The sequence below is a fragment of the Hoplias malabaricus genome, chromosome 3, assembly GCF_029633855.1.
Source record: "Hoplias malabaricus isolate fHopMal1 chromosome 3, fHopMal1.hap1, whole genome shotgun sequence".
In the NCBI taxonomy this organism is placed as follows: domain Eukaryota; kingdom Metazoa; phylum Chordata; class Actinopteri; order Characiformes; family Erythrinidae; genus Hoplias; species Hoplias malabaricus.
Genome location: NC_089802.1, coordinates 10760699 through 10787474, shown reverse-complemented (window position 1 = coordinate 10787474; position 26776 = coordinate 10760699). Strand labels below are relative to the sequence as shown.

Below are 26776 nucleotides of genomic sequence, written 5' to 3'. Positions count from 1 at the left end.
GGCGACTTTGACTTTAGGTGAGTAATGCCTCACATTCTGTGGAATCTGAAAGTTACACCTCATAAAACAGCCATCAGCTCATCAGAAGAGGATTGTAATCTGGTCTGGACTGCATCACTAACCCATGCTGTACTGACTGAACAAAATCAGTCCATGTGCCACCTAAAGTGATTTGATGGTTGTCTCTTGATTTTGAAAGTTAGGGTTCTGCAGGGTGCAAGGTGCTCCCACCCTGCTATGTTCCTTAGTGTGTTAGGGGGTAAATTTTGTTTAACTTGCCAGGGGTGTTTTGAGTTTCCTCTAGGTCCAGGGGGCTGGATTTACAGTAGCACAAACAGATCAGTGAATCTCATCTGATACACATGACTTTATGTCTGTCACCAAAAATGGCATAAAATGTCCTGCCCCCAAACCCCATTTTCACCATCACAGTTCAACAGCTGGGTCTCTAGAACAATATCATCTGTGCTAGGGATGTCCTTTTCCTTTTTACTATAATACAACAAACACATTTAAAGGTTCAGTTATGTTAAAATGTGGGAACACCTTTGACCAGTAGTAAATGGATTTTTACTGTCCCTAGGGGGCTGTTACTTTGGTAACTCAATCATCCGTCACTGGGTAGAGGTCTTTGTAGGCTCTGGCACAACTGACACCATATTTGCAAAAAAATATATAGCCTGTGTGTATCATAAGATTGAGATAATAGTGCCATACATTCCCTTAAAGTTACTCCAGAGACATGTGAATAGTTCATATTATTTGTGATGTTTCTAAATGGGTGCACACTTCTCTAGACAAATCACCTAACCTAACATTGAGGTTTTTTTTTTTATGGTTTCTATAAAATAGCATCACATTAGATTTGTATTCCAATGCTAATTAAATTCAGTTGAGTTATACAACAAATTACACTTGATCTAATCGGTATTTCTCTTCAGAGTTTTCCCTACCATTATTTAGGTGCACTGAGTCACAACCATTCAATTTTTTATGAATTTTTTAATGAAGTAAATGTATTGTATTAATGAAAATGTGTAGAGAATGTCAGACTTTTTGAAATAACACTGTTTAATGATACTTCTCTTCCTGATGCCACTGTGGCTGTAAGATTTACCATCCAATCATAAATTAAGTGGAAACTGCTCCTCAGCCAAACACAAATGTGTTATTGATTAAAAGTTTAGAATCTGCACTTTTGGCAGAATTCTTCTTTTCTGAGAGCTATGAGTGAGATCATATGTACTGAATTAAACCATGCTTTTGTTATAGTTTACAATAAATGTTAATCTTAATGCTTAGCCATTGTGTATTTTCTAATGTTGGCTCAATATGCCACTTAAGGACCTTGGACAGTGCACAGGCTGGGCGTTGGAAAATAGTGCACATTAATAAACAGGTACAGTTATGCTATTACCTTGGACAGTAAATTCATTCAATCATTTGATATTTTGTAAGGCCTCAAAATTGTGTACGCTTTCAGAAACAGCACAAATGTAATGAACCTTGGCTTTTACTTTTAGTTGCCAGAAGTCTTTGAATGAACTTTCAGATGGATCATAACTTTGCTGTGGCAATGCTTAGCTGAATATGTGACCGAACCACACAAGTTTGATTAGTAATGGGTTAAGGTCATGTATTGGGGACAAACAAAAAAAAAGCAGATGTGGGCAATGCTATTGAGATTGTTTTTATAATTATAACTTCTACAGTTAAATGGGGAATGACATAAATGTGCTTCCAAGACCCTTGGACGACTACATGAATATGAGAACTGAATATGAGAATATGAATATGAGTAAGAATAAAACATGTCTCTATAATATACTTACCAACTGGTGACATCTCAGGGACACTAGCAGTGTAAGGACCCTCCAGAAACTTTGGCTCGTTGTCGTTGATGTCTTGCACTTTGATGACGAACTCAGACTCTGGCTCTAGTGGCCTGTTGGTGTCAATGTCCACGGCCTGAGCTCGGAGTGTGTAGTAAGGCTTCTCCTCTCTGTCTAGGCTGCGTAAGGCATGGATGTCCCCAGTGGTCTGGTCAATGGTGAAGATGGTCCCAGCCCCCTCGCCTGACAGAGTGTATTTCACTGCACTGTCGCCTTTATCCAGATCTGTGTGCAGCTGAAATGACAGAGGAATGCCAGACATTGAGCTGCAGTGAAAAAAGAAAAAAAAAAAAACAGCCACAGAGAAAATCCTTGAATACTAATTACAATAACGAAATGTCATCCTTCATTCAGTAAACTGAAGATAATTGAACAGTGTCTAAACAGGCAAATGAGCTGATGTAATATTCAGGCAGGTGTTTCCGTAGGTGTACCCCCACTAATTTGCTTTGCCATATGAAATCAGAGAGATCTTCCATCTACCAGATATGGATGTTCAGCTCTAGAAAGAGTGGGGGAAATAGAAAATAAAACATTTATAGGACATATTTTTAAACTTCAGGGTCTTCACACCTGCTTGTATTAATTTTAGAGTGAGGTCTGTTTTAAAAAAAAAAAAACATCTGTTGAAAGGTGCAGCAACCCTGTGTTCACACCTGCAGTGATGCAACACAACTAAGCGGACGGATGTCACACATTTTCATTTAGAGCTGGAGACTGTGACACTCCACGATGAGCAAACATTAACTTAATGCAAATTAGGAGTCAAGCAATGTAGCAGTTAGCACATGGAGCAGAGAAGGGTGGTACATGGCACTTGGCATCAGTGAAATCATGGCAACTAGAGTTCAGCTCAAGTTTAGAAATGCTCAGAGGTGTTGAAAGATACAGACAACCAGAAGTGAAAAGCAGCTGCGGTTGTGTGAAAGCACAGTAGTGCTTTACCCTACCTCATCATTCATGAAGCCACATGACTTCAGTGTAAACTTTTTATAACAACTGACGTAAACCTACATTAACATTTTATAAAGGCTTTCAAGAAGCATTAGCCATTAAAGCTGCTTTATTTAGTTTCACAGTGGAAAGTTATGAGAGCTGCCACATTAAGCCTTTGAGTATGTTAATGTAGGTTTGTCATCGGTCAAGAAAGATTCATGGAGTTATGTTGCCTTATGAATGAGGACCTGCCGAAAGGCTCTCAAGCTTCTTTAGACTCTTTGGGTTGATACCATACATGGTTTGTATTAAAGAACCCTTTTTGACACCTTTACATTTGTGAGTGCAATGATACGGAAGCATACAGTACTCATTGTGAGGCAATGAATTATTCATCTTTGAGCGCCTGAGCTAATTTCTGTTTGACACAGTTATGACCGTATGAACTGAAGATTGCAGGCAGATGTAGACTGGATAAAAAAAAAAAAAGATTGCAGTGCAAGCCGTTTCTTCATTCTGTGAACCTTAAACACATTTGCTGTGTTTCTGTGTTGGCTGGGTGGTGGGTTAACCTGACCTCATTCTGTCTGCACTCTAAATTTTTGGGCTGAATCCTTTTTTCCCCCCAACTAAGATGACACCATTTATATATTAATTTATTTGAGCCTAGAGGCTAAACGTTCACCAGAGCCATGTCACTCATGATACCGCTTCCAACACCTCCAATAACATATTTCAGACCATAAAAAACTTAATAGGAAAAGAGCATGACTCAGACCTAAGTTAAAAATAAAATCAGTGCATGTCTGCTCACTGATCTCAGTGTTTCAATGGCCATTGGACTGTCAGGCTCAAACCACAAGGTTCAATGAAGTGTAAATTGTGTGCTGGCACCTAAAGGTTGTTTTGCTGCTTGTTGAGAAGAAGTAAATTATTTATAGCAGGCTGTTGTTTAGGTCGTTACATTAGAGAGGTTTTACCACAAAGATGTATCTTAAAGGTTAGAGATGTTGATTGGGTTGATGGTCTGATCCCCTTAACACGTCAGATTAATCGCAGTGGTGGGGTCGGGGGGTCGAAAGAATAGCACTGTCTCCTCCCTCAACATTGAAGGATGGCTGCCTTCCATTCCATGTATATGTGTGTGTGTGTGTGTGTGTTCACTGCCATGGATGTGCTAAAATGGTTGTAAATTTGAATCATATTGATATCAACATTTTGTTCATATGCTGGTGGGCATTCAGGTGTGTGTGTGTGTGTGGGTGTGTGTGTGTGTGGGGAATTATCCCCTAATTATCTGCACTTTGTATCTGAACAATTAAAGATGGGAGTTTAGAGAAAAGAGATGTTGCAAAGAGAAGAAACAGCACATTTGCTCATTAACTGCTGCTGGGGAAAGTTGAGTGATACTAATTAAAAATTCCATTAGGCTAACAATAGTAATCAATGACATAAAGGGATTCATTAATGGGGGAGTAGCACTAGAGTGCTCTTTCTAATGCGCTGCTTCATCCTCTGGGTCCTGTAGTGCACAGAGGGAGAAAGAGCACATCGGCAAGCACGGGCACATGCAGGGAGGCTTTTCTTAACAAAGAAGTGAAGAAAAATATCCCAGAAATGAAAGGAATGCATTAGGAACAGGCAGCCTGCCCAAATGCTTTGTACACTTTCTTCGGTGGAAAGTTTCTTCACAGTGTTTGCGTGCAAGCGGCGACACAACAGAAGGTCGTCAGAGAATATCCGACAGGCGTAAAGCAGGAGAAGTGGGAAATAATCAAGGCATTATCATGCAAATATCATTCGGCAGTGCATGGGAGCTGATTACACAAAATGCATATATAGGTATCGGGTGAGGGAAAGCAAAACAGAAAACTGGAGCAATAACTTTATCCCACCACCAAAAAGTAGCTAACAATTTTATGAGAGAGATTTATTTACACGTTTAAGCTCCATAGAGTGGGTCCCTGATATGCGGGTGACAATTTTCTACAGAAATGTAATACTGAATCTCTGAAATACTCTGACAACTAGGTCCCAGTTTTATGGCTTTTTCATAAAATGATGAAGAAAGATTGAAGAAAATGACTGTTCCTTTTAATCTAGACACAACATTGGCAGCTAGGCCAAACTGTCTGTGTCTTAGTTTAATTTACAAACAAATTTTCTCACATACGCACACACATTTCTGCCCCTGGAGCACTAAGATAATAAGCAGACACGTTTACAGCTCAACTGGTTAGGAAATTGTTGTATAATTTGAATCCGATCAAACTGTTTTCCCTCTGGAGAATGGCTGTTTGCTTGGGTGCAATGTGTGGAAGCCAACAGGTGTTGGGAGTATGGCCATTAAATATGTTCTCCTCTGCTAACAATCGCAACAATTAACAGGCAGCTTTGTAGGCTGTGGATGCTGTGGGGCCATAATAAGATACAGCAAATAATAAGAGTCAGAATATCATTAGCTTTCTGTCACAGAGTGCCACATTCAGCAGCTCCACTTTGCCGCAGTCTTTTTTTTTTTTTTTACTGGCTTTTTACTGCTGTCCATCAGCCCACACATGCTTTTCTAGCAGTGCAGTCGTTTTCAGTAGAAAGATGGCATGGGAAACTCACAGTCCCTGTAGTGGGGGTGTGTTATTGCCAGTGTTGAGGTTGTAGCACAATTTACTTTGGCATGAGTCTTTATCCATATGTTTTGGATTAGCATAATTTAGATCCTTTGACAAATCACTTGTCGAGTTTACTGCACTGTTTCTTGTGCTCTAACTGCTCTGTTCATATTCCCCCATAGTCTCACAGTCATCTGTCACAAGAAGTAGACTCCATCACAGTTGATATACAAGGACATGTATAGTTAATATAGAGATACATTTCATATTTAAATGCATTGTGAGAAATTAATATTGTCAGTGTAATAGTATAGATACATAACTTTAATTGTATAATTACTTACTGTGTATAGTGTTATCTGTGGAGCCCAGGAGGGGCAGTGGGTAAAAATAAAATGAATTTGAGTGAATGATTAAAAATTCAGTTTCATTACAGTTTCTTTAATTTCATGGAAAATTTATGATTTTTGCTTATAATTTTTTCTCTGAAGTCACATTAAATAAAATGAACTTAAATAGTCCATAAAAGGTAATAATATCAGTTCTTTCTTTATCATAATATGTACATATGACTTATGAAGTGAGTGTACTGCAGCTGTTTTTACATCTGGACAATGAGTTTGAACACAAGCCACCCCCCAAAAAAAAAAAAAAAGTATATAATTCCTGTATAGGTTGGTTAGGCTCTGTGCATCAGCCTTCCTGCGGGCAGAGATTTTAAGTGTTATAAGTTTAATCCTATATAAATAAATAAATATATGTACAGAACATAACTGAAACAAACTTTATATAAACAAAAAAATATGTATATTTAAATGCATAAATAAATAAAGAATAATACATTTAGAAACAAAAGTAATCAAAGTTAAAATAAGAATAAGCTGTAAAATGATTCAGGCTGAGAGCTTCTTTTTCTTCTTAACCATTTTCTTTTTTTAAGATACATACTTCCCCTTCACTTCTTCAGTTGCTGTGTCATATAGTGTGCATCTCACTTTCGAGGAATTCATTTTTTGGCATGCTTTTATATTTTCTTCAGTAAGACAGAATTTGGGTTCAAGTGTGTGTGTGTGTATGTGTGTGTGTACTGCTGTGTAGGTTTGTGTTTATGTTTATGCTTGGCCTCACACAAACTCTTCCTAACAGATGGAGCCAGTTTGTGGTGGATGAACAGCTGGGCAAATCAAAGCCAATTTAGTATCTTTACGCCTTACTTACTCTCAGTGCCCCATGACAAGCATCCAGACTCTAACAAGTCAAATCAGTCTCATTCAACAGTGAAAGAATCCTACAACACAACTACCACTAGAATATTTCAGAGCCATATATTTTTTTGATGTATTAATTTTCTTGAACCATTTTTTTGAAGTTCAAAATAAAAAAGTAATCCCAATTATTTTAACCAGCTTAACTATTTATACATGAACAAGTTTGATGGGACAGAGCAGATTTACCTGGTTTACATCAACTTTTCTTACACATTTTAAAGTTTGCAGTAACTGAGAACACAAGTTAAGTTTTGCAAGTGTCGATTGTCTGTAACCACTGATCCAGTTCAGGGTCGCGGTGGGTCTGGAGCCTAACCAGAATCATTGGGTGCAAGACAGGAACATGCCCTGGACCACACCCAATCCACCTACCAACATGTGTTTTTGGACAGTGGGAGGAAACTGAAGCATCCGGAGGATGCTAAAGACTACCACAGTCATTGTCATTGTCTAATTCTCCTCTTCATGATGCACCATATATTTTCAATATATGACAAATATGGATGGCAGGTAGACCATCCAAACACATGTTGCCTGTGTCTCTGATGCCATGCTAATTTAGTATGTGCAGTTTTATCTGGTATTGTCTTTCTGAAATAACCATGGATTTTCCAGTAACTTCTGTAATTTTTCAGTTTGATTGTAGCATTTATTCATTCATTATCTGTAACCCTTATCCAGTTCAGTGTCTCGGTGGGTCCAGAGCCTACCTGGAATCATTGGGCGCAAGGCGGGAATACACCCTGGAGGGGGCGCCAGTCCTTCACAGGGCAACAAACACACATTCACTCACACCTACAGTTGCCAATCCACCTACCATGTGTTTTCGAACCGGGGGAGGAAACCAGAGTATCCGGAGTCAACAGGTGCCTGGAGCTGTGTGACTGTGACACTACCTGCTGTGCCACCGTGCGGCCATGATTGTACCATGTCACTGTAAATTTTCAATATATGCCAACACATCTGTGGTACCATCTTCTGCATGTAATGTGATATGCATGTAATATGATGGACGACTTTCTTCTTCCATAATAGAGTTTCAGGTTGAATTATTTGATGGACTGTGTTGAGAGCAATGATTTTTCAAAGTACTCCCAATCCCATAAAGTGGTGGTTTAATTCCACTCTACACAGACTGAAATTTCTCCAGATTACCTGCATCTGTTTCACAATCTTAAGTACTGTAGATGGTGAAAGACATTGCATTGAGAAATGTTCTTTTTGAAGTAATTGAGAATTATCTTACTTAGTTTGGCAGAAAGTCATTAGCTATGACTAAGCTTTGATTGCAAGGTCTGAGGCATTTGACATGTTCGTGTGTATATGTCTTGTTCCATTAACAGGTGATAATGTGTGTGTTCATGAAACAAAACAAATGATCTGACAGTGGGATGAAGTGTTTATTAATATATTGTATTGCGTTTTGGATAATTCCTATGGGCATTTATTCATAGCATTATTTTACAAAACAGCTGCTGTATTCAACTTGTGACCTTTTTTTTCGCGCCCAGTGACAATCTGGTATCCAATTTTTACTTATTTTAATAATTGAATCTCATAATTAAACTTTTAAAGTTGTCGTATTAGAACTTTGTGGCATTTAGGTTAAATTGTTTTGATACTCTTTGTGTGGGCTACACTCACACTCTCTCTTTAAATACATGCTTAGTAACATTTGTAACATTTGCTTTTGGATATGTCATTAAACGTTTCACTGTTTGAAGGCTCAGAGGAGTGTTATACACATTTATTGATTCTAGTTGTCAATCCATTAGTTCAACAGATTCAACAAGACAACAACCTAATCATTTCCATGAAGCAGTTTATCACAAATATTGATAAACATATGCAAGTGCAAAATGCTATCAATTAACTGGTGGCTAATATTCATATTGTAAAGCCACAGTATCTGGCAGGAGATAAATGAACCTTGTATACTGATGCTGAAGCTATTTCACCTTCACTATCTATCACAGTTTGTGTTAATGAAAGATGAAAAGTAAGGAAAGAAAGATCAATGAACAGATTCTTAGCCATAATCAGAATCACAACTTTAGCCATAATAATATCCACCTTGCTCTCAGCCCCTGCCACTCTGTTGGAAAAGGCCAGTAAGTGATACTGATTGAAGCATTAGCACGTCTATAATATGATTCAGGAGGATTTCAAGCAGAAATCCCATTATTAAAGTGGATTTGACTGAAAATATGGGGGGGGGGGACGATATATTGGCATTTGGGATAAATGACGTCGTTATCCTTAGTTTTTTTTATATACTCTTTTCAATGTTGCCCACACACTCCATCATCAACATACATTACCATTGTAAATGTCTTCAGTTCCCTAAACGTATTATAATGGGCCACTGGATTATTGGCAAGTCAGATGCATAATTAGAGGCAAAGTAATCCTTACAAATGACTCCACATCTGCAGCCCTACAATTAGTTTGGCATCGTATCTAAACCAACAGTGAAAATACCAACGTGTGAGGCCTCTTGCTTTGCTTAGCTGTGGCATTAGATGAAGAGGGCAGGCAGTAATAGTAACATATACTCAAGAACAAGTACTTTGCAAAACATCTATGTATCTGTACTTTTCTGAGTATTTTCACACTGTGATATTCTACTTGGGTATATTTATAAGTACGATTCTACTGTTATTTAATTATGTTGTAGCTACTTGTATTTAGGTGACTATTTCCATTCAAAATTTAGATTATTATCATTTCTACTCTCCACATGTGATGAGAGAAGAACAAATTCTGTTCTCTGCAGGATAGGGTGCTGCAGAAGGGACAATGAACAATAGGATGAGACAACAGATGGACACCTAAATTCTAAACAAACACTAAGCCAAAACTCTCCTAAAGTAACAAATACACACAGGAATGTAGGGAGTATGACAAGTCCCAGACTAGCTGCAGGTCTGCATCAGTAAGGACGGTTCTGCATATCATTACACCGATAACTCTTCATCCTTTAACAGCATATATACATACCGGTAAACCTCTTAAAGTGTGTGTGAACGTATACTTATCCTTCATTTACACCTTTTGAAATACACCTACTCTACTCAATCACTTTGCATATACCATAGGTTAACACTGCCGTTTCAATATTTTTTCATGTGGAATGACACTGTTCATATTATAAATTATTCTGATAAGTTGTTGAGTTTAGTCACATCCAGACTTTAAAGCTATAAGCATTTTATTTGATGGACGCGGTCTAAAAATAATATTCAATTTGTAAGAACAATACAGAAACAATAATAACAGCTAATTAGCTTTGATGTGTTATGTTCTTGTTCTTCCAAGACATGGACATTCACATGCCATCATGATGCATTGTGGGATTAATCTGCCATACTGTGTGGAACAGATGTTTATTTTAATGTAGTGTTTATATCAAACAGATATAATCCCAGAGCTTTGTTGCTTACAGAGTGTACCAAAGGTTTTCTTTATTTAAGGGGTAAACGCACCTCTTTATAAATAATATATATATATATATATTATATATATATATATATATATAATTTACAAACCAACCAAAAGCTCTTGTAAGAGTCAAAATCTGAAAGTTTTTAATTTGTACTGGGATAATAATGCCTTGATTCAAGCCAAGATTTTCTCTGCCTCAGGATGAATCTTTTCTTACTGTGATTCTCTCTGTAACTGTTAGTGACCCTACTTATTTATGTAGGGAACAAAGATATAGATTTCTGGAAAATGTCGAAAATTAAGTCTATATCAGTACAACATTTTGTTATTTTACTTATGTCGTCATGTTTGCTAGAAAACAATGAGTCAACATTTTCATACACGGTCATCTAAGATGGCCATACTGTTTTATTGTTCTGTAACCATTTCGAAATGTTAAGCCACACTAACAGTTATTTATACATCTGTAAAAGATGTAACATGCACAAGACATTTTTGAGCCTCAAAACTGGAGAAAGTTATTAAGATAATACAGCCTAAACCCTCTAATTGCAGAGCTTTCACCCAACTGCAAGGTATTGCGCCTTTTTTCCCCATAAGGCCTGGGGACAATATTCAAATCAGGATGCTCGTTATGGAATGCCTTGTTATTCATTCAGCCCTTATACCGCAGAATAAACCCCGAGCAATCACTACAGAGATCACTGTTCTGTAAATTAAAATATAACCTTGTGCTTCTGAGACACTTACTTTTGACACAAAAAAGTTTTGCTGCACTTTGCTGTGCTCTGTTATATATTGGAAAATCAAGCCATGTGAAGGCAGTACATGGCTAAATCCTCAAACTGAGCATTACCTACAGTCACACAATGGTGTAACAGTTTACTGTGTAGTGTCTGGTATTCTGTAGAACAACAGTGTATTTCCTCAGTTTGGCAGGATTCACAATTTTATATTATTTTCATATATTCACTTAGTTTTCTAATTCAATACCCAGTATGCTTTATACTGCAACAATGCCAGATTCTTGTGGGGGCTGGGGGCCTCACAGGGGACATATCAGCATGCACTGCAGCAGCCGGTTTGCTATTTGTGGGTTATTTTAGGGATTTGTGTTTTTGTTTGTGGTTGTTTACTTTGGTGAATGCCTTTTTTCATGTTTTGGGGTGTTGTGGCTGGTTTTTGAGCCTGGTGTGTGTCAACGGACGTGAGCAAAGTAGTATCCACCATCATCAACTTATACACTGGTTGATAAAGCTCTGCCTGTAAGTGTCACACACCAAGCAAGAATGATGATTTTACTTGTGCACATTTCGGCAATTCTGCCCTTTTTAGGATACTAAATAAAGGTTTGCTTTTTTCTGTGTTTCAATACCTATCTCTGGATTCGCCGAAATACAAAGGTCATACAGCATTTGGGAATCCCTGTGGTGTCACCCGAACCTGATATCTAGCCTAGCTGCTGGTCTAAAGGCCAGTATCATCTTCAAGATGTGTCATCAGAAGTTTTTCTAGTCTGCATCTAGAAAATCCTCCTCTAAGGACTATTGCAACTTTGTTGTAAGTGGAAAGTAAACATGTTTACAACAGATAGAGTGATGATTATATTTTCCTTCATGTTCAGAGTTTTCTCCGGAAGCAAAATACCACTAAACATGTTGCCGGGAAACATTAGCTAGGAACTTGTAACTTTGCCTAAACAATACCTAAACAATATTTTTTTTCTCAAAAGACACTGCTGTGTGACTTCACAATCCTGAGGCTTATTGTTTTAATTACAATTTTTTAACATAGCTCTGAAGCTGAGAAGGCAGGAAGGCACGCAAATGAAAAAAAAAAACAACTGGCGCCCAGTTAGAGAAATTCAGACCCATTAGTGTTGAGGAAATGCCTCATTGACTTGTTTGTGTCGATTTAGCACCGGCGTCAACAGTAATGGTGCTTGTGCTCCTAGTGTTAGGTCAGGCTTCTTATTACTATCCATATCTAAGGGTCATTACACATAGCAAACAAAATACTCATAAAACACTATTAAACAAAAGCTCAAGCTGGCCTTTAGCATTGCCTGGGAACAGCCTGCGGTTGGCTATGGCAGTCAGAGGCTCAATGCTTTAGACATGCTTCTTAAGCACAGAGAGTGGATAATTGCGGTGTGCTTTGCAGGGTCTATGGGCATGGTAACCTTGATTACTGTATAGGTCAGTGGAGAGATTCTCTCTGTGGCCATTTGAGGCCAATTAGCATGGAGTGGAGGCTGTGATTGTATTACGCAAGTTAATGGCTCTTTTGGCTTGTAGGTCATGTGTTTATAGAGTGTGTCATGCATTTACCTTTGGCTCCCCATTTAAACCCCACACAGCCAAAGACAAAGTGGAACATTTTAAATACTGACCACACACGGAAGAGAAGGAGGGCTGCTTATTAAGGTGGCTGCGTAATGTGATACTATAATAAAAAGCCTAGTGGTTTTAACCACGTTTGACTTGTTTTTTGTTTGGTTTGTTTCGAGTCAACCATCACTTGAACTTCAAATGCACACAATTTTCTCTTCAGATATTTCTTAAAGTTGTGATTTCTGAATGTACCATGAGCCATAGCTTCTGGATGTTCAGTGAGAATGCATTTCTGACTGCAGTTGCACATGATTTAGTTCAGACAATTTGTTGTTTTTACCACATTTATAGTAATTCTGTATTCTGTGGCCCATAGACGTACAGTAAAATGACTGTGAGATTTAAAGGACACTACAAATGTGTTAAGATGATGAACGGTATTCTTATTACAAAAGGACTCTAAAGTAAGCATTAAATATTTGCAACAAAATGAAACAAGGGAAACATTTTAATTCCTTTCTCTTAAATTCATTTTCAAAGCTTTTAAACTGTTTTAGGTAGTGATTCCCACAAAAGCCACATACATTTTGTTTTCAGAAAAACTGTAAAATATTCAATTGTGATGAATTAACTTTAAAAGTGTAGTTAATTTCTTTCTTAGCTCAAACATCAAATTACCAAAGGTTTTAAAAAAACCTTTAATTTATTGGCCTCTGCTACTTTACAATGCATCTGATTGGACACTAACTCTAAATCATGCACACACAGAACAGCATGACATGAAATGGGATCACTCTGGACCATGAAGTTGCCATATCTAATGCCAAATGTCAACTAGAGAGGGATAAACCCAACCAGTGCTGCGGTAAATAAGAGTGAAACAACTTGTTCTCTGTAGAAATGGGGCTCCATCCGATAAGTCGGTATGATTTCCAGAAATAACCAGTCAACATCTGTACCTGACTTCATACTTGATACTGGGCTTTCATAAGCAGATGTTTAGAAATAATTATTCAACAGTAGGTGGCACGGTGGTGCAGCAGGTAGTGTCGCAGTCACACAGCTCCAGGGGCCTGGAGGTTGTGGGTTTGATTCCCGCTCCAGGTGACTGTCTGTGAGGAGTTGGTGTGTTCTCCCTGTGTCCGCGTGGGTTTCCTCCGGGTGCTCCGGTTTCCTCCCACAGTCCAAAAACACACATTGGTAGGTGGATTGGCAACTCAAAAGTGTCCGTGAATGTGTGTGTGTCTGTGTTGCCCTGTGAAGGACCGGCACTCCCTCTGGGGTGTATTCCTGCCTTGCGCCCAATGATTCCGGGTAGGCTCTGGACCCACCGTGACCCTGAATTGGATAAGCGGTTACAGATAATGAATGAATGAATGAATGAATAATCAACAGTATCACTACAGTAAGCATTTTTCAGTTAATGCTTTTATGTAGCGCATGTTGTAGATCTTTCACTTCTCCCCTTGTTCTCACAGCTCCTGAGGCAAACTGCAGCCTACAGATCATCAGCAACTAGGCCTCTCCCTGAACTACTACAAATACCTGCTCCAACTAAGAGAAAGTGTTTAACTTTGGAGACCCAAGTTTTCTGATGTTATTTGCTCTGCAGTTGCTGCTGTTATGGAATGACTGGTCATCATACTTTCACCTCACTTGATCTTTGTTTAAAAGGTTGCTGAGAGGACTCACTGAGCTAATGGCAGGCATCGGGGGTGTGTGTGTGGGTGCACGCAAGCTTAAATTAGAGCCTTAGAGGGCAATGAGTCTGGGAGAGGGAATGGAGCGTAGAGGTGTCATCAATAAGAGAGCGAGAGAGAGAAAGAGAGAAAGGAGGCACGGCCAACTGTCAACCCGGCCATGCTCATGTAAGCAGGCTGCTGCGGCAAGGATGACTGCCCTTTCCAACAAAAGTGTCTTATTGACTTGTATTCAAATGAGTGACCTTTCTGATATGAGCTATTTTTATGCATAAATCAAAGACAAGATACAGAGAGCGGGACACCGAGAGACCGAGAGTGTGATGGTATTCACCAAAGTACATTGTGGCATCATTTAGACCGAGGCATCTATTTTCTAATAGTATCGTTTTATATCATATATCATGGACACCGTTTGCTTTTATTTCATAAGCTCAGGAGGGGTATCTTTCTCTGTGCATTATTGGATTGGCTCTATAAATAGCTCCTGCTAAATGCCCTCAGACGATGCAGGTACTTCTCTCAGGGCACCAGAATTTTTTTTTCATTTATTTAGGCCTTTAAGGCCAGGGTTCTAAGGCTATGTGTCACTAAAGCACAAACCACAGAGCAACTGGGCTGTCTTTGTGAGTACAGCATAATCCCTGTGTGTCTCTCCCTCATGTGAATCCGCTGAAACCTGTGAGAATGCACAATCCCTCTGATAAAAGTTGGATCTGATCCAGTTCAAGGTTTGTTTCTGTATGCTCCTTCTACTTTGAACATGAGCATTGCTAGCATATAACCACACACACAAACACACACCAAGCAGTGCTGCTGATATGTGGCATATAACAGAATCTATGAGTGGTGGCAATGGAGTGGCGTGATTTTGCCCAGAACGAAACTTGACTTTTTAGAAAGTCAGGGTGTCTTTGTTCTTGTTCCAGGTTCGCTCCGATATCACTCCATGGCATTGGAGTCTGATTTCACACAATGTTTACTACAGCTTGGAAATCCTGCCCATTCATAACTGCATGTGTGTTTGATTTAAATATTTTGGGAGTTTTCTGTTGTTGACTCTGGTTGCACTGATACATTCCACTATAGATTTACACTGAATGATCACTGGATTAGGAACACTTACCTACACTCATTGCCCATTTTATCAGCTCCAGTGACCACACAGGAGCACTTTCTATTTCTATAATTACAAATTGTAATCCACTTGGTTCTCTGCATAGATTCTTATCCTCATTGGATCCTGCTCTTCCACCACAGAGCAGGTATCATTTGGTTGTGGGATTATTCTGAGTGCTGCAGTGACATGGCTACAGCTGGATGTTTTTAAACCCCTCAGTGACAATGTTGGACTGACAAAAGTCCAAACAACCAGAAGCATCCAGCCAACAGTGTCCTGTGTCCTCTGATAAAGGACTAGAGAACAGCTAACACAAACTGTGCCACAAAAGATGAGCTACTGTCTTTGACTTCACATCTATAAGGTGGACCGGTGAGGTAGGTGTGTCTAACAGGCCAGTGCAATGCACTCTAACACAGCACCACAATATCTGTGTCACTGTAGTGCTGAGAATGATCTAGTATACAAATCATACCTGCTGTGTGGTGGTCTTGTGGGGGTCCTGACCAGTGAGGAAAAAGGTGAAAAGGGAATGATAAAGTATGCAGCAGAAGATGGTAGTAGGGTTGTTAGACCTGCCCACTGTGGACTTTCTCCTCGTAGTGTTGAACTTGATTGCCTCAGTCTTGGAACCTTTTTTGCCACAGTGGGTCAGTTGATTAGCTGTGACCAAGTGACATTCTCACAACAGTAGTTGGGTTGACTTTGCCTGAGACAAGGACATTGTGGTGATCCAGTTAAGGATGAACATTTGTTCTCGTTTTTGTTGCTTCTAGACTAGGGTTTTATCGTTGGCAAAGAAAAACGTTTTACGCAAATCAGTGAGTAATGTTATGTAAGGTGAATGTGAAGTTTTATTTGTTTTCAAGGCTCTATGTTGTGGCACCTAGCTGTTATAACAGACCTGCTTTGCCTTCAGTTTTCTCTCAATCGTTGCATTCTTCAATCCAGTTGAATTTAGCCATTCCATGTTCCTAGTTTAAGTTCAAGTGTGATCAGGCATTTTCTATCACTGCACCTAAACACTAAACAGCCATTTTCCTAATGGTTTCTCCAACGTTAAACATTTTTTTCAGACACTTTAAATGCCCTGGCATTTAAATCCCTTTAGAAGCTACTTATATTGTTTTACTTTCTTGATTCTTTGTTTAATTCTGATGACTCTGTTGCTTCTATTTAAAACAGCATTCTAAATAATGGAAATACTTAATGGTTTTTTTTTTATTATTATTAATATTTTATCTGTTATGCTGTAAACATTACCAGACACTTGCTATGTTTTAAGTTTACTACTGATGTTAGTCTTGTCTTGTACTTTCTGCCCTGGTTTCTGGTGGTGATGAATTTAGAAAAACCTCTTTGTCAAAAGCCATCTTAAAGACTTTGTCTCTATCTCAGCAGCTTAGTCATGTACAAGATTGCTTTCCATCTCTGTCTCTGGAGACACAAAAATATGACTTTATATTCATTAAGCAGAAGCCATTTCCTGTTCTAAATCAATTTAATTCAGTTCAATTTTTCAGATGAAAATATTGAAATATTGCTCCTGGTTTCATTTCAAATAATAGGCTGTCCAAACTCTTGGAAGACTTTTTCTCTGGCTTACTATGGTCATTACTGTGGCATCAGGAGCGACTGGCTTGTGGATGCTGATCACAGAGGGAGGTTTAATGGTCACTGAGTGACCACATTGGAAGGCATTGAACAAGAACACAGAGCTTGATTTATATTCGGAACCAAGCACCTGCTTTTTCTTTCCCTTTTTTTTAACATTTCCTTTTTTTTAAAACATTTCACAGCTACAGAGATGTTACTTTCTAAAACTGTGAGCAGCTGTGACTTGTGCAGCATACTCTTGGAAAAAAAGCTTGATACATTTAATAGTGTATGTCATGAACATATCATCGCTGTCCAATTAAAAACATGAATCTGCCAAAATAGTAATTTTACAGAGGAATGGAAAAAAAAACTTCAGTGTGTTCAGTGATGATTGCATATGCTGTGTACAGAGTTGTATGTTTTCATAGATCACAGTGGGCATGACCAAAAGCAGGTCTTGATTTCACCAAATTTGCTGGGTAATATTTAATGTTAGTATAGTAAATGTTCAATATTACACATGGAAATAATACGTAGCTAGCTGGCAGTTGTGCTAGAGTCTCTTAAAACCAGGAGACACACTGCTAAACAAAGTTTAACAAAATTACACTTGTTTGTAACTATGTGGTGTTTAGTAGACGCCCCTTGCAAAAGTGTTTTGTTCTCTACTCAAATAATGCCTCCTTACTTTTATCAGGTATAAAATGATAGCTTGGAATCATTGGTGAGCCCTGTCCATTTAAGAGTTAAATCACAACTCAGTGAGAGACAGTAACAAACTGTTTAATTGCTGGAGTGTGGTTTGTTGTGTTATTCACACTGGCTCAAAGGAGCTTTTATTTCTCTGTAATAAATGCTAAATTGCTGATGTGTTGTAAACTCCCTCCAGTGGTGTCTGGGGGTTCAAGTGTTCCCTTGTTCACAGCTCATGCATATGAAAGAAAGAAAAAAATCACAGATTCTGCTGGCATATATGGTGTTGTAATCAATAAAGTTTTATTTTTTTGCTAGCTATGCATATCTGATTCACTGTTAAGACTCAGTGTATAAATAATACATAATAAATAAAGCAAGCTTTAAGATTATTATGGATTTATAATGGCTTATTTTGGCTTCAATCTGTTGATTGGCATTTATACAAATGCATTTTACTGTACTAATCACCGTCACATTTATTTCTTGTGACCTCAGTGCTACCTAACCATCCATTCTGACTGAAGATGGCACTGAGCATTTAGGGCCTGGTAACAAGCCTGTAATGAGCCTGTTAAGTTTTGAACTTTCTGGGTTGATAACTTTAGAATGACAATTCTGGTCTTCTTTGATATGCTACATGACCACCTTCCCATTCAAAAATCCTTGCATTGATCCAATATGGCTGCTTCCAGGATGCCAGCCATGTTTCGAACAAAACGATAGGCCCCTTCACCCATTACTTGCTGGGGTATTCAGATATGTCATTATCCCTTTCGTTTGTGCTGTGACTTTTGACTTGACTGTGAAATGAAGAACATTTACCTATTAATTTTCTTCATTTAACTTCTTCACTTATTTTAAACTAACATTGCCTAAATGCATCAACAATATGTAAAAGCTGAAGAAATTGAACTTCAAGATATAGAAAAACGTATATCAGAGAGTACAAATGTACCATCCCCTGTGCTCCTTATTCCCGACTAAGAAGGCTAAGACAAGGCTAAATAAATGCAAAGCGCAGTTCTTTTCTTTCCACTTTTTCTTTGTTTATTCCTTTGACACCCTGGCAGGGGAAAAAAATGCCAAGCGAGCAATTTTCCTCCCTCGCTCTGTGTGTCACAGAGAAGTAAACAAACGTTGCCAAAGTTTGCATTCATTAATCCAAAATAGACAAGAGAACAAACCACCGTACTGTCATCTGTGCATTTTCCCGTGACAAAACTTCAGCACTCGTTCATTAGGAACCTACAGAACTACAGAGGTAGATGTGTAAGTGCCACACTATCTATTTTTTCTCAATAATATTTAGAATTATAGATTGAGACATTGTACTATAGCTGTAAAAATGAGCATGCAAAGCAGGTAGTGCTCAAGAAAGTGAAGTGATTGTGTTGCATGTCTGCCTTCGTATGTGTTTTTGCCTTGAGCTGCACATTGTTCTATTATTCTACTCACTTTTCTATTCCCTGGGCTTATCTGAGAGCAAGCTCTGCTCAGTATATAATTTTTTTTCTGAGTAAATCCCCATTGGGGTGTGAGGAAGAGGAGACACAGAGAGAGAGAGAGAGAGACAGAGAGAGAGATTGATTCTCATATTGAGGTCAAGATCCTTTAAGGGTTAGGTTAAGCACAATTTAATGCAAAAAATAAAAAACACCCAGGACAGTCGTTAACATGAAAGTACATGTTGTTTGTCCATTGCGTTCCACTGTCAACTCTCTCTGTATTTGATTTACAAGACATCTACTAACCTGTAAACATGCTAACCTCCCAGTTTTGCCATGTCAGAATTCAGGTGAAGCTGATGACTAGTATACACTCCTATAATACAATAGGTTAAAAATATAGCAGTGATCCGACTGATCTGCTAATCAATCGGAAGGCAAAACTTGTGCTCCATTACACAACTCCCAGCTGTCAACTCCATAATCTGCACACTGCCCTGGAATCTACAGGCTGTAGCCAAATAGCACAGACTTGGACTGACTGAGAATTAAGGCTAAAATTGGTGTAAAAATCATGACTAAACAGAAAAGTATCTTGATTATTTTATATGATTCACATAACAAATAATTAAGTTTCTAAATGCATATAGGTTTACACACATCCTTGCTGAAACAATATTCCTCTATAAGGAATGGTGGCTGCTAGTATTCAGTCATTTTGATGCTGAATAATAATGGAATTTGATACCAGTTATTATTTTGAATAATGTACAAGATAAGTGTTTTCTCTGTTAGCTTTGAGCTTGTCAGTGCCAGACTGAGACCGTTGTTAAGTATACAGTACTTGGTGGTGTTGCTGCCTTCATGGTTTTATCTCCACAACATTACAGTTGATTGCCATTATGGAACGGGACAGGTTGCCTCTCATTCCATGATACAGAAAAATGCACGCCAGCTAAGGGCTTTTTGTTGGCCCTCATGTTCAGCCTGTCTGTGCCATTGTGTGGTGAAATATGGTAAAATATATGCTGAGAAGATAAGCTACAGGACTCACATGCGAAAACATAGGACCTTGTTAGACATCTCTGTTCAAGGTTCACAAGTCACTATGTGGGAATTCATCACTGACTGCCAATGAGATTTGGGGGTTGCAGCCATAGGTTACAATGTCCAGTGCTGAACATAGGCCAGTGGGGTATAAAACCCTCACACTGGAGTTCTCTGTAGTGTTTGGGCAACATTCCATAACTTTGAGATGTGTTGGAGTGGTGTTTGTTATAATCCAGTCTATTAACCTGACTTCAATAAATATGTGTGGTAAAATACAATCAAGACCTAATGAGAATGGTCCACTATCTAATGTAAAGCTTTCCTACAGGAGGAGAAGACATTATTGCAGAAAGCGAGGAACACATTCACTGGGAAAGGTGGTCATACTGTGCAAGATCATTGGGTTAGTCATTTTTCCCACCAGTATTCGTGACAGTCTGTGGATCTTGATGATGGCACATGTCAGTGCAGGTAATTGGAAGCCAGCCGTGTAAATGGCATGCTTGCTTGTTGATTAATATTCGTACTGAGTGCAGGAAATAGATATGCAAGACGAGTGAGTATTATTTAAAGGTGTATAATTTATGACTATAAAATGTACATCTATTCATCATGATTACTGGCTTGACTGGAGTTATGTTTTGAAGTATTTATCACCCCTTGGGCACTGCTTGAAGAGGTTACCCCATTAAAGCTGAACTGATCAAAATGGAATAATTAGCCAAGCAATTGTGCATAAATAAACCTGTAATTAGCTCTAAATAACTGAATCTTACAAATTCATTTGTGTCACCACATTTTACTAAAGGAAGACATAGACTTGACGTTTTAAGGATGCAATAATAGCTAAGTTTGACACATCAGTAATTGCTGTCTTCATTAAGGTCATTTTTTTTTTTCAGAAACAATTCACAAAGCACATTTGCGTTTTTTCTGAAAGTCCACTCTAAAATCCTATGATGGTATTCTGTAGAAATCCCTGATTGTGGCTTTAAATGCAAACAAATGCAGAAGAAAAATGACATCATTTGCCCTGTTGGCAGTGTCATTATTGGAAAAAATGGCCAGCCTCCCCCATTTGTGTTTCTTAGTGAGAGTGGATAGCATTGTTCCTATTAATGTATGATGAATTAGTCATAAATATGTAGAGTATGCTTTGCCCCCTCCCTCTCCCATCCCACTGTGCTGAGCTGTTATATTCAAGAGATACACATCACAGATAATGTTTGCCTAGGCAACTGTGCCATGGAAACCACGGTAGCTCATGTGACTGCTCAGATATACATTCGAAAGCCCTAAATCCTCTTCTCCCCAGTGTTTACGTCCTCATATTGGCAGTTATGTCCACCATTCTTCATGTGCCTTAAGATTGTCTTAAGCAGAGCTGTGAGATTTCATCTCCTTATGTCTTTCATATGGCCCAGAATCACTCAATTATTTTGAAGCACAAGCTCAGGCTTAGGATTAAGTGACTTAGTGGGGGAAAAAAAACAGCAGACAGTTTCCCCTTCTCCTGCTTCCTCCCAGTTCCAGAGTTGGTCACAAACAGTGGCACGTGTTCAGGCTGATTGCTGTGGCACAGGGGCAGATAAGCCAGGGGAACTATTATCCCCGGGTAAGCCACTGGACTTCAAATTACAGCCTCAGTAGCCTTAAACCTCCTTAGACTTTATTCTCCTCCTTAAGCAAGGCTCAAGCAAGGGCTCCTATCATGCAAAACCAAATTTTTCTTGACTCCTTAGAAATAGAAAATTGACGTAGTATGTAAACATTACACAAAAATGTCGGTCAATGCAGTTAACTTATTAGAACATAGACCTTTGTTATTTTGGAATATAATTTATATGTGGTATATATTTTATGTTGGTATTTAGGGGTGGGGGGGGGGGGGGTCTTATTGATCATAGCTGCTCTCCACGGAAAGTCTTTTAACTTTAATGTAGGGAATCAATAATGTGTAAAATGACTATGTTTAAGTGTGTGTATGTGTATCAATTAAAGTCTGTTAAGGTCTGTGTAATTCTAATGGCTGAAGAAATATGATTAACATATAAATGTATATTATATGTACACACACACACACAAGAAAAGTAGATAAAATATCAGATATGGGCCCTTTAAGTATTTGTGTTCTGTGCTGGAAGGAGAATATGTGGAGTGCTCGTACGGTAACTATGCTCAGCGTGCAGCAGATGGAGGAGAAGAGATGAAATGTGGAGAGGGAGCGAGAGAAGGAGCTGATGTATTAGTGGTTAGTCAGACTGCCGGGACGACAGCGTCTCTCTGTCTTTCATTAATGTCAACACTTTTAGCATAACCGCACACCGAGGTTACGTTAGGTCATGGTGCTTCAGATGCATTCCTGCAAGGACATATTTCAGCTCTGCAGCAGCAAGCTCAGGGAAATATCCCCATGATAATGCAAGGTTGATATGAAAGCTTTGGCAGGAAGCCAGCACATCTATTGATTTTAGCCTTTATGCTTGTAGACTATTAATACCATAAAACACTCATAAAAATGTAGTTTCATAAAAAAAAAAAAAGGCCTTGCTTTAAAACAAATATCGCTTAGTGATGTATTTGTGTTATAGCTTTATGATTAAGGCGGCAGATACTATCTCTCTCTTTTTTTTCCTAGTGCCTGTGTTTCTGTTGCTCTTCATCACTCTACAGTCTGGCTTCCTTCTTTCTTCTCTCATGCTACATCTTTACTAACATGGTCATTTTTTGTGCTTGTGAGGACACAGGTAGTAAGCCTTTCCAAGCTGCTCCTAACTTAACAGACCACATTCTACCCCAAAAGGTTATGCAGGTTTGGAATGGGTATGCTCCAATCTACTTGATTTTTCTGCTTTATCAGATTTAAATACTTTATGTATACCTTGTATATATTCCGGTTATATATATATATATATATATATATAGTGTGTCAATGCTAGATTTCAATGCTTAATGATTGTCCATCACTTTTATATTAGCTTATTTATCATTTGTTCACTCATTTATTCATTAATTTAAATCATATTCTTCTTCCTATCATTGAGCTCTCATACTGAAAGAAGACTTTGATTAATGGGAAAGTTTCAATAGGTTATTCACTTCATTTTTGTGAGGAGCCGTAATTATAAATATTCTGACACCATGAACACCACAGTCAGTTTTATATTGTGTATCTAATGAATCATCCCAAAAACTCCAAACATTTCAAACAATAGAGCTGATAGATAGACAGGGCAGGTGGAGGGAGGGAGGCAATGAGGGAGGAGGGAAAAGCTGTAACACTCAGTTTTCTAAGACAGTTTAGACAGATTTCAAAGTGCTCACCAACAGTATGAACACAGTACTTTCTGTTTTGTGGTTTGTATAAGAATATGCACACAAATATAACCAATATTTCTCTGCTCTGGAGACGGATGTCCCTCTTTCAACATCAATAAGCTGCAGCAGGCTAAGCCATTTCCTTTTCTTATTCTCTGTGGTAATAATTTTCTGTTTGGGTCTTTATTTGGAATCAATTCTTTTATTAGGTCATTCAGCACTGAGCATTGCTTCTATCAAAACATTTTTCAAGTCTGTCCTTCAAAGTTTTGCCTATATACTCTCTCTCAGATCCTATGTAATCCTCCTGCACAAAGACCTCTCGTGTAATTAACTGATGAGTCGAATTAGGTCAGTTTGAGCTGGAAAATCACCAAACTGTGCCTGAACCTAGCCCATCAGACCCGTAGATCCTTACTCTACCTCTGTTTACTCAGAAATACAATCTTTTAATCTGCTTAATCCAGGTCTTACATTGTCGGTTAGACCCCACAAAATCTTCTAGGAACAAAGAACTGTTTCCACACCCATTCCATTTTTGGTAATTAACCGATGAGTTGAATCAGGTGTATTTGATCCATATGTTATTTGGTACTTCACAACAGGGGTGGGTGATATGGCCCTAAAATAATATCACAATATTTTGGTGATAATAATATTATTGACGATAAAAAACAAAACACTTAAAAATACTTTTCAGAAACACACCATTGCAACAAAATAAATGTTATATTGATATTAATGATATTCTATGATTTGTCTAAAAAGATAATGTAGCATTTACTATTTAGCGTGTGCATATAAACAGCTATCAATTATATAAATTATGCAAAAAGTAACCTTAGAACTTTACAGTAAATAACAAAAATACAGAATATTTGTTGTGCTGAGTCAGTGTAGTTTATCTGCTTGGCATAGAGCTCATTGGCTGCTGAACTCTTCTAACAGCAGTTTTGATTTTCCACATCCTCAACCAGGTGCTTGAGGTGGTGAAACACAGTTGTGTTTGCTCCTTCTGTTGTCATCGTCTTCTTTCATTTCTTACATAATACCATGGATTATTGTACATCTCATATTTTGTAACCTCCGCACGACTGAAGTCAGCCCCCTTTTTTTTAAGCAAATTCCTTCGCATCAGAGACACTTTCCACCATATTTCACTGTGCCTAAATGATTCATGTAAATAATGTATGCTATATTATGGGTAACTGCATGATGTCATTATGTAAACAAGTTTTTATTATCATAATATTGGCTTTTTTATTGGTTTTAAAAATGATGACGAATGATACAATATGGCACAGCCCTACTTCGGAAATGCCATTTTAATTTGGTAAAATCCGCCTTACCTTGCCTACATACTGTGGCTCAGATCCCATGTACTCCTCCAGCACAAAGAACTGGTTCCACACCCATCCTCTCTTCACTCTCTGGAAGCCTCCAGAGGCTGCGCTGCGGCCTGCAGTGAACATGCCGGCAGCGCTGCGGGGCCTGTCCAGCCCCGGCCTGCTGTGGGGATGAGCTAGAGGCAGTGTGTGGAGGGGAGCTGGAAAGCTCTGCACGAACAGGAAGCACAGGAACAGCAGCACACAGTTCCCCTTCAGCATTGGGCGGTCTGGGACGGCACTGTTTCAAAGTCAAACTCAAAGTCCCAAGAAGAGCAGAAGACCAGAGTCAGAGCCAGGGCACAAGGGGATGAGACTGGACAGTCAGGTCGAGGAGAGGGAGTGGAAGAGGAGAGGGTGTGGAAGAGGAGAGGGTGAAGGAGGCACCAGGGAAGGGGCCACTCGAGACCTGGTGCTCCTCAACTCCTCTTACTGAGCGGATATGAACCAGTCAGCCAGGTAGTGAAATCATCACCTGAAATTAAGCAGAAGGGCATACATTTATATACACGTCCATGTTATACACAGATATGTAAATAAACCAGGAGAAAATGGCAGTAACATACAACGACATGCTTTGATAGAAACTGAACCGAGGTACATTCCTCACTGTAGTTTTACAAATAATCCTTTTCTTTGGGTGACTGGAACAAGATACACTAAACATGTCCTAAAAATTAACGAATAAATATGTAAATATATTGGTTACTAATTGAAAACATTCAGGAAATGTTTACAGCATGTGAATTTTTTTTTTTTTTTTTTTGATTATCAGAAGAAGATTGTTTATTTCTGTGGAGTAGCAAGTACCGCTGTACTTTTTATGCAGTATTCAAAGCCTTTTTGCAGTGCAGTTTACAGCTGACAGTCTAATGGCATACATGCATAAAACCTTTACTTAATGTTTCTGTTGAGAATCATGTTGAGCTATATATATAGTTTTGCCTTGTTATCTTTTCATACCACTGTAACAGTAAGTCCTCTGAAAGGGTCTGTCCTTTCTTGAAATTATTTTAAATGGCTCCTCGAGTGGCAGGCAAGGGATAGTTACAGCATTGGTGTCATTCACAGTCAGAAAGCACTTCTCAGAATGCTTATATTCAACCACATGTTTGCAGCACAAAAGCCGTATAAAGAGAATACTACTTTGTCAGCCTTCGTGACCTGATATAAGTTCAAGAGCTGTGCATACTAATTTAATAGCTATATGCTAATGGAAATGGCGAATTTCAACATTTGCCATTCACATTCTGTCAGTGCCAAGGCACTCGGCAGCACTTTTGACACAATGATAAAGATCATGCCATGTCAGATGTTCCTAATGATCACATAAGCTCTGGAATAACCTCTCCCCTTTTGCTAGATGATAGCACCTCCATTAAAATCAGATGCAGTTTTAGTCACCAGCTGTCATTGACTCCAGTTTGCAGCTAAAGGATTGATCCATCCGGCCTCTAATCCAGCTATTCAATAGCTTAGCATCACTGGCCGTGAAATATTTCTCAGAGATGTGGTAGGTCCCTCAGTGCCAATGAGGAGATTTAATCAGACGGGCCCTATTTCCTATAGACCCCAACCCCTTGAAATAATGAATATTAATCATCACTTGTCAGAGTACCATCACGTCGATTACATGTTTTTGGTTCATTAAAATGAAAACAACATATAGTGTCCAGGCCTTGTCAAACTGGATGCAGTGACTGTAATTCAGAGCGATATACAGTTACATGTGCCCAAAAGCAATGGAGAACAAAAACTGAGTATAACACATGGACATCATCAAAACACAGATGACTAATGTGTTTGTGCTGTCGCTACAAATAATAAACCAATTATTAATAATTACATAAATATGATTATTGTTATTATTCAAATAAATTCTAAATCTGTATTTCAGTATTAATTCATATTTTAAAGAATAAAGCTTGGATCATGGTGTGTAACCATTTTAACAGTGTCTGCATCTGTCTTTACTGATCAC

The 26776-nt window shown here is 38.5% G+C and overlaps 1 protein-coding gene across 1 annotated transcript in view; it reads right to left on the bottom strand.

The window, feature by feature from the left end:
• cdh12b (cadherin 12b) overlaps positions 1-25017 on the bottom strand; it is a 111739-nt gene extending 86722 nt beyond the window's left edge. Inside the window, exons 1-2 of the mRNA XM_066662952.1 lie at positions 24760-25017; positions 1833-2127 (exon numbers count right to left, since the gene is read on the bottom strand). Of these exons, the coding sequence (XP_066519049.1) occupies positions 1833-2127; positions 24760-25017 (553 nt within the window). The remainder of the gene's footprint in view (positions 1-1832; positions 2128-24759) is intronic.
• Between the last annotated feature and the right edge of the window lie 1759 nt (positions 25018-26776).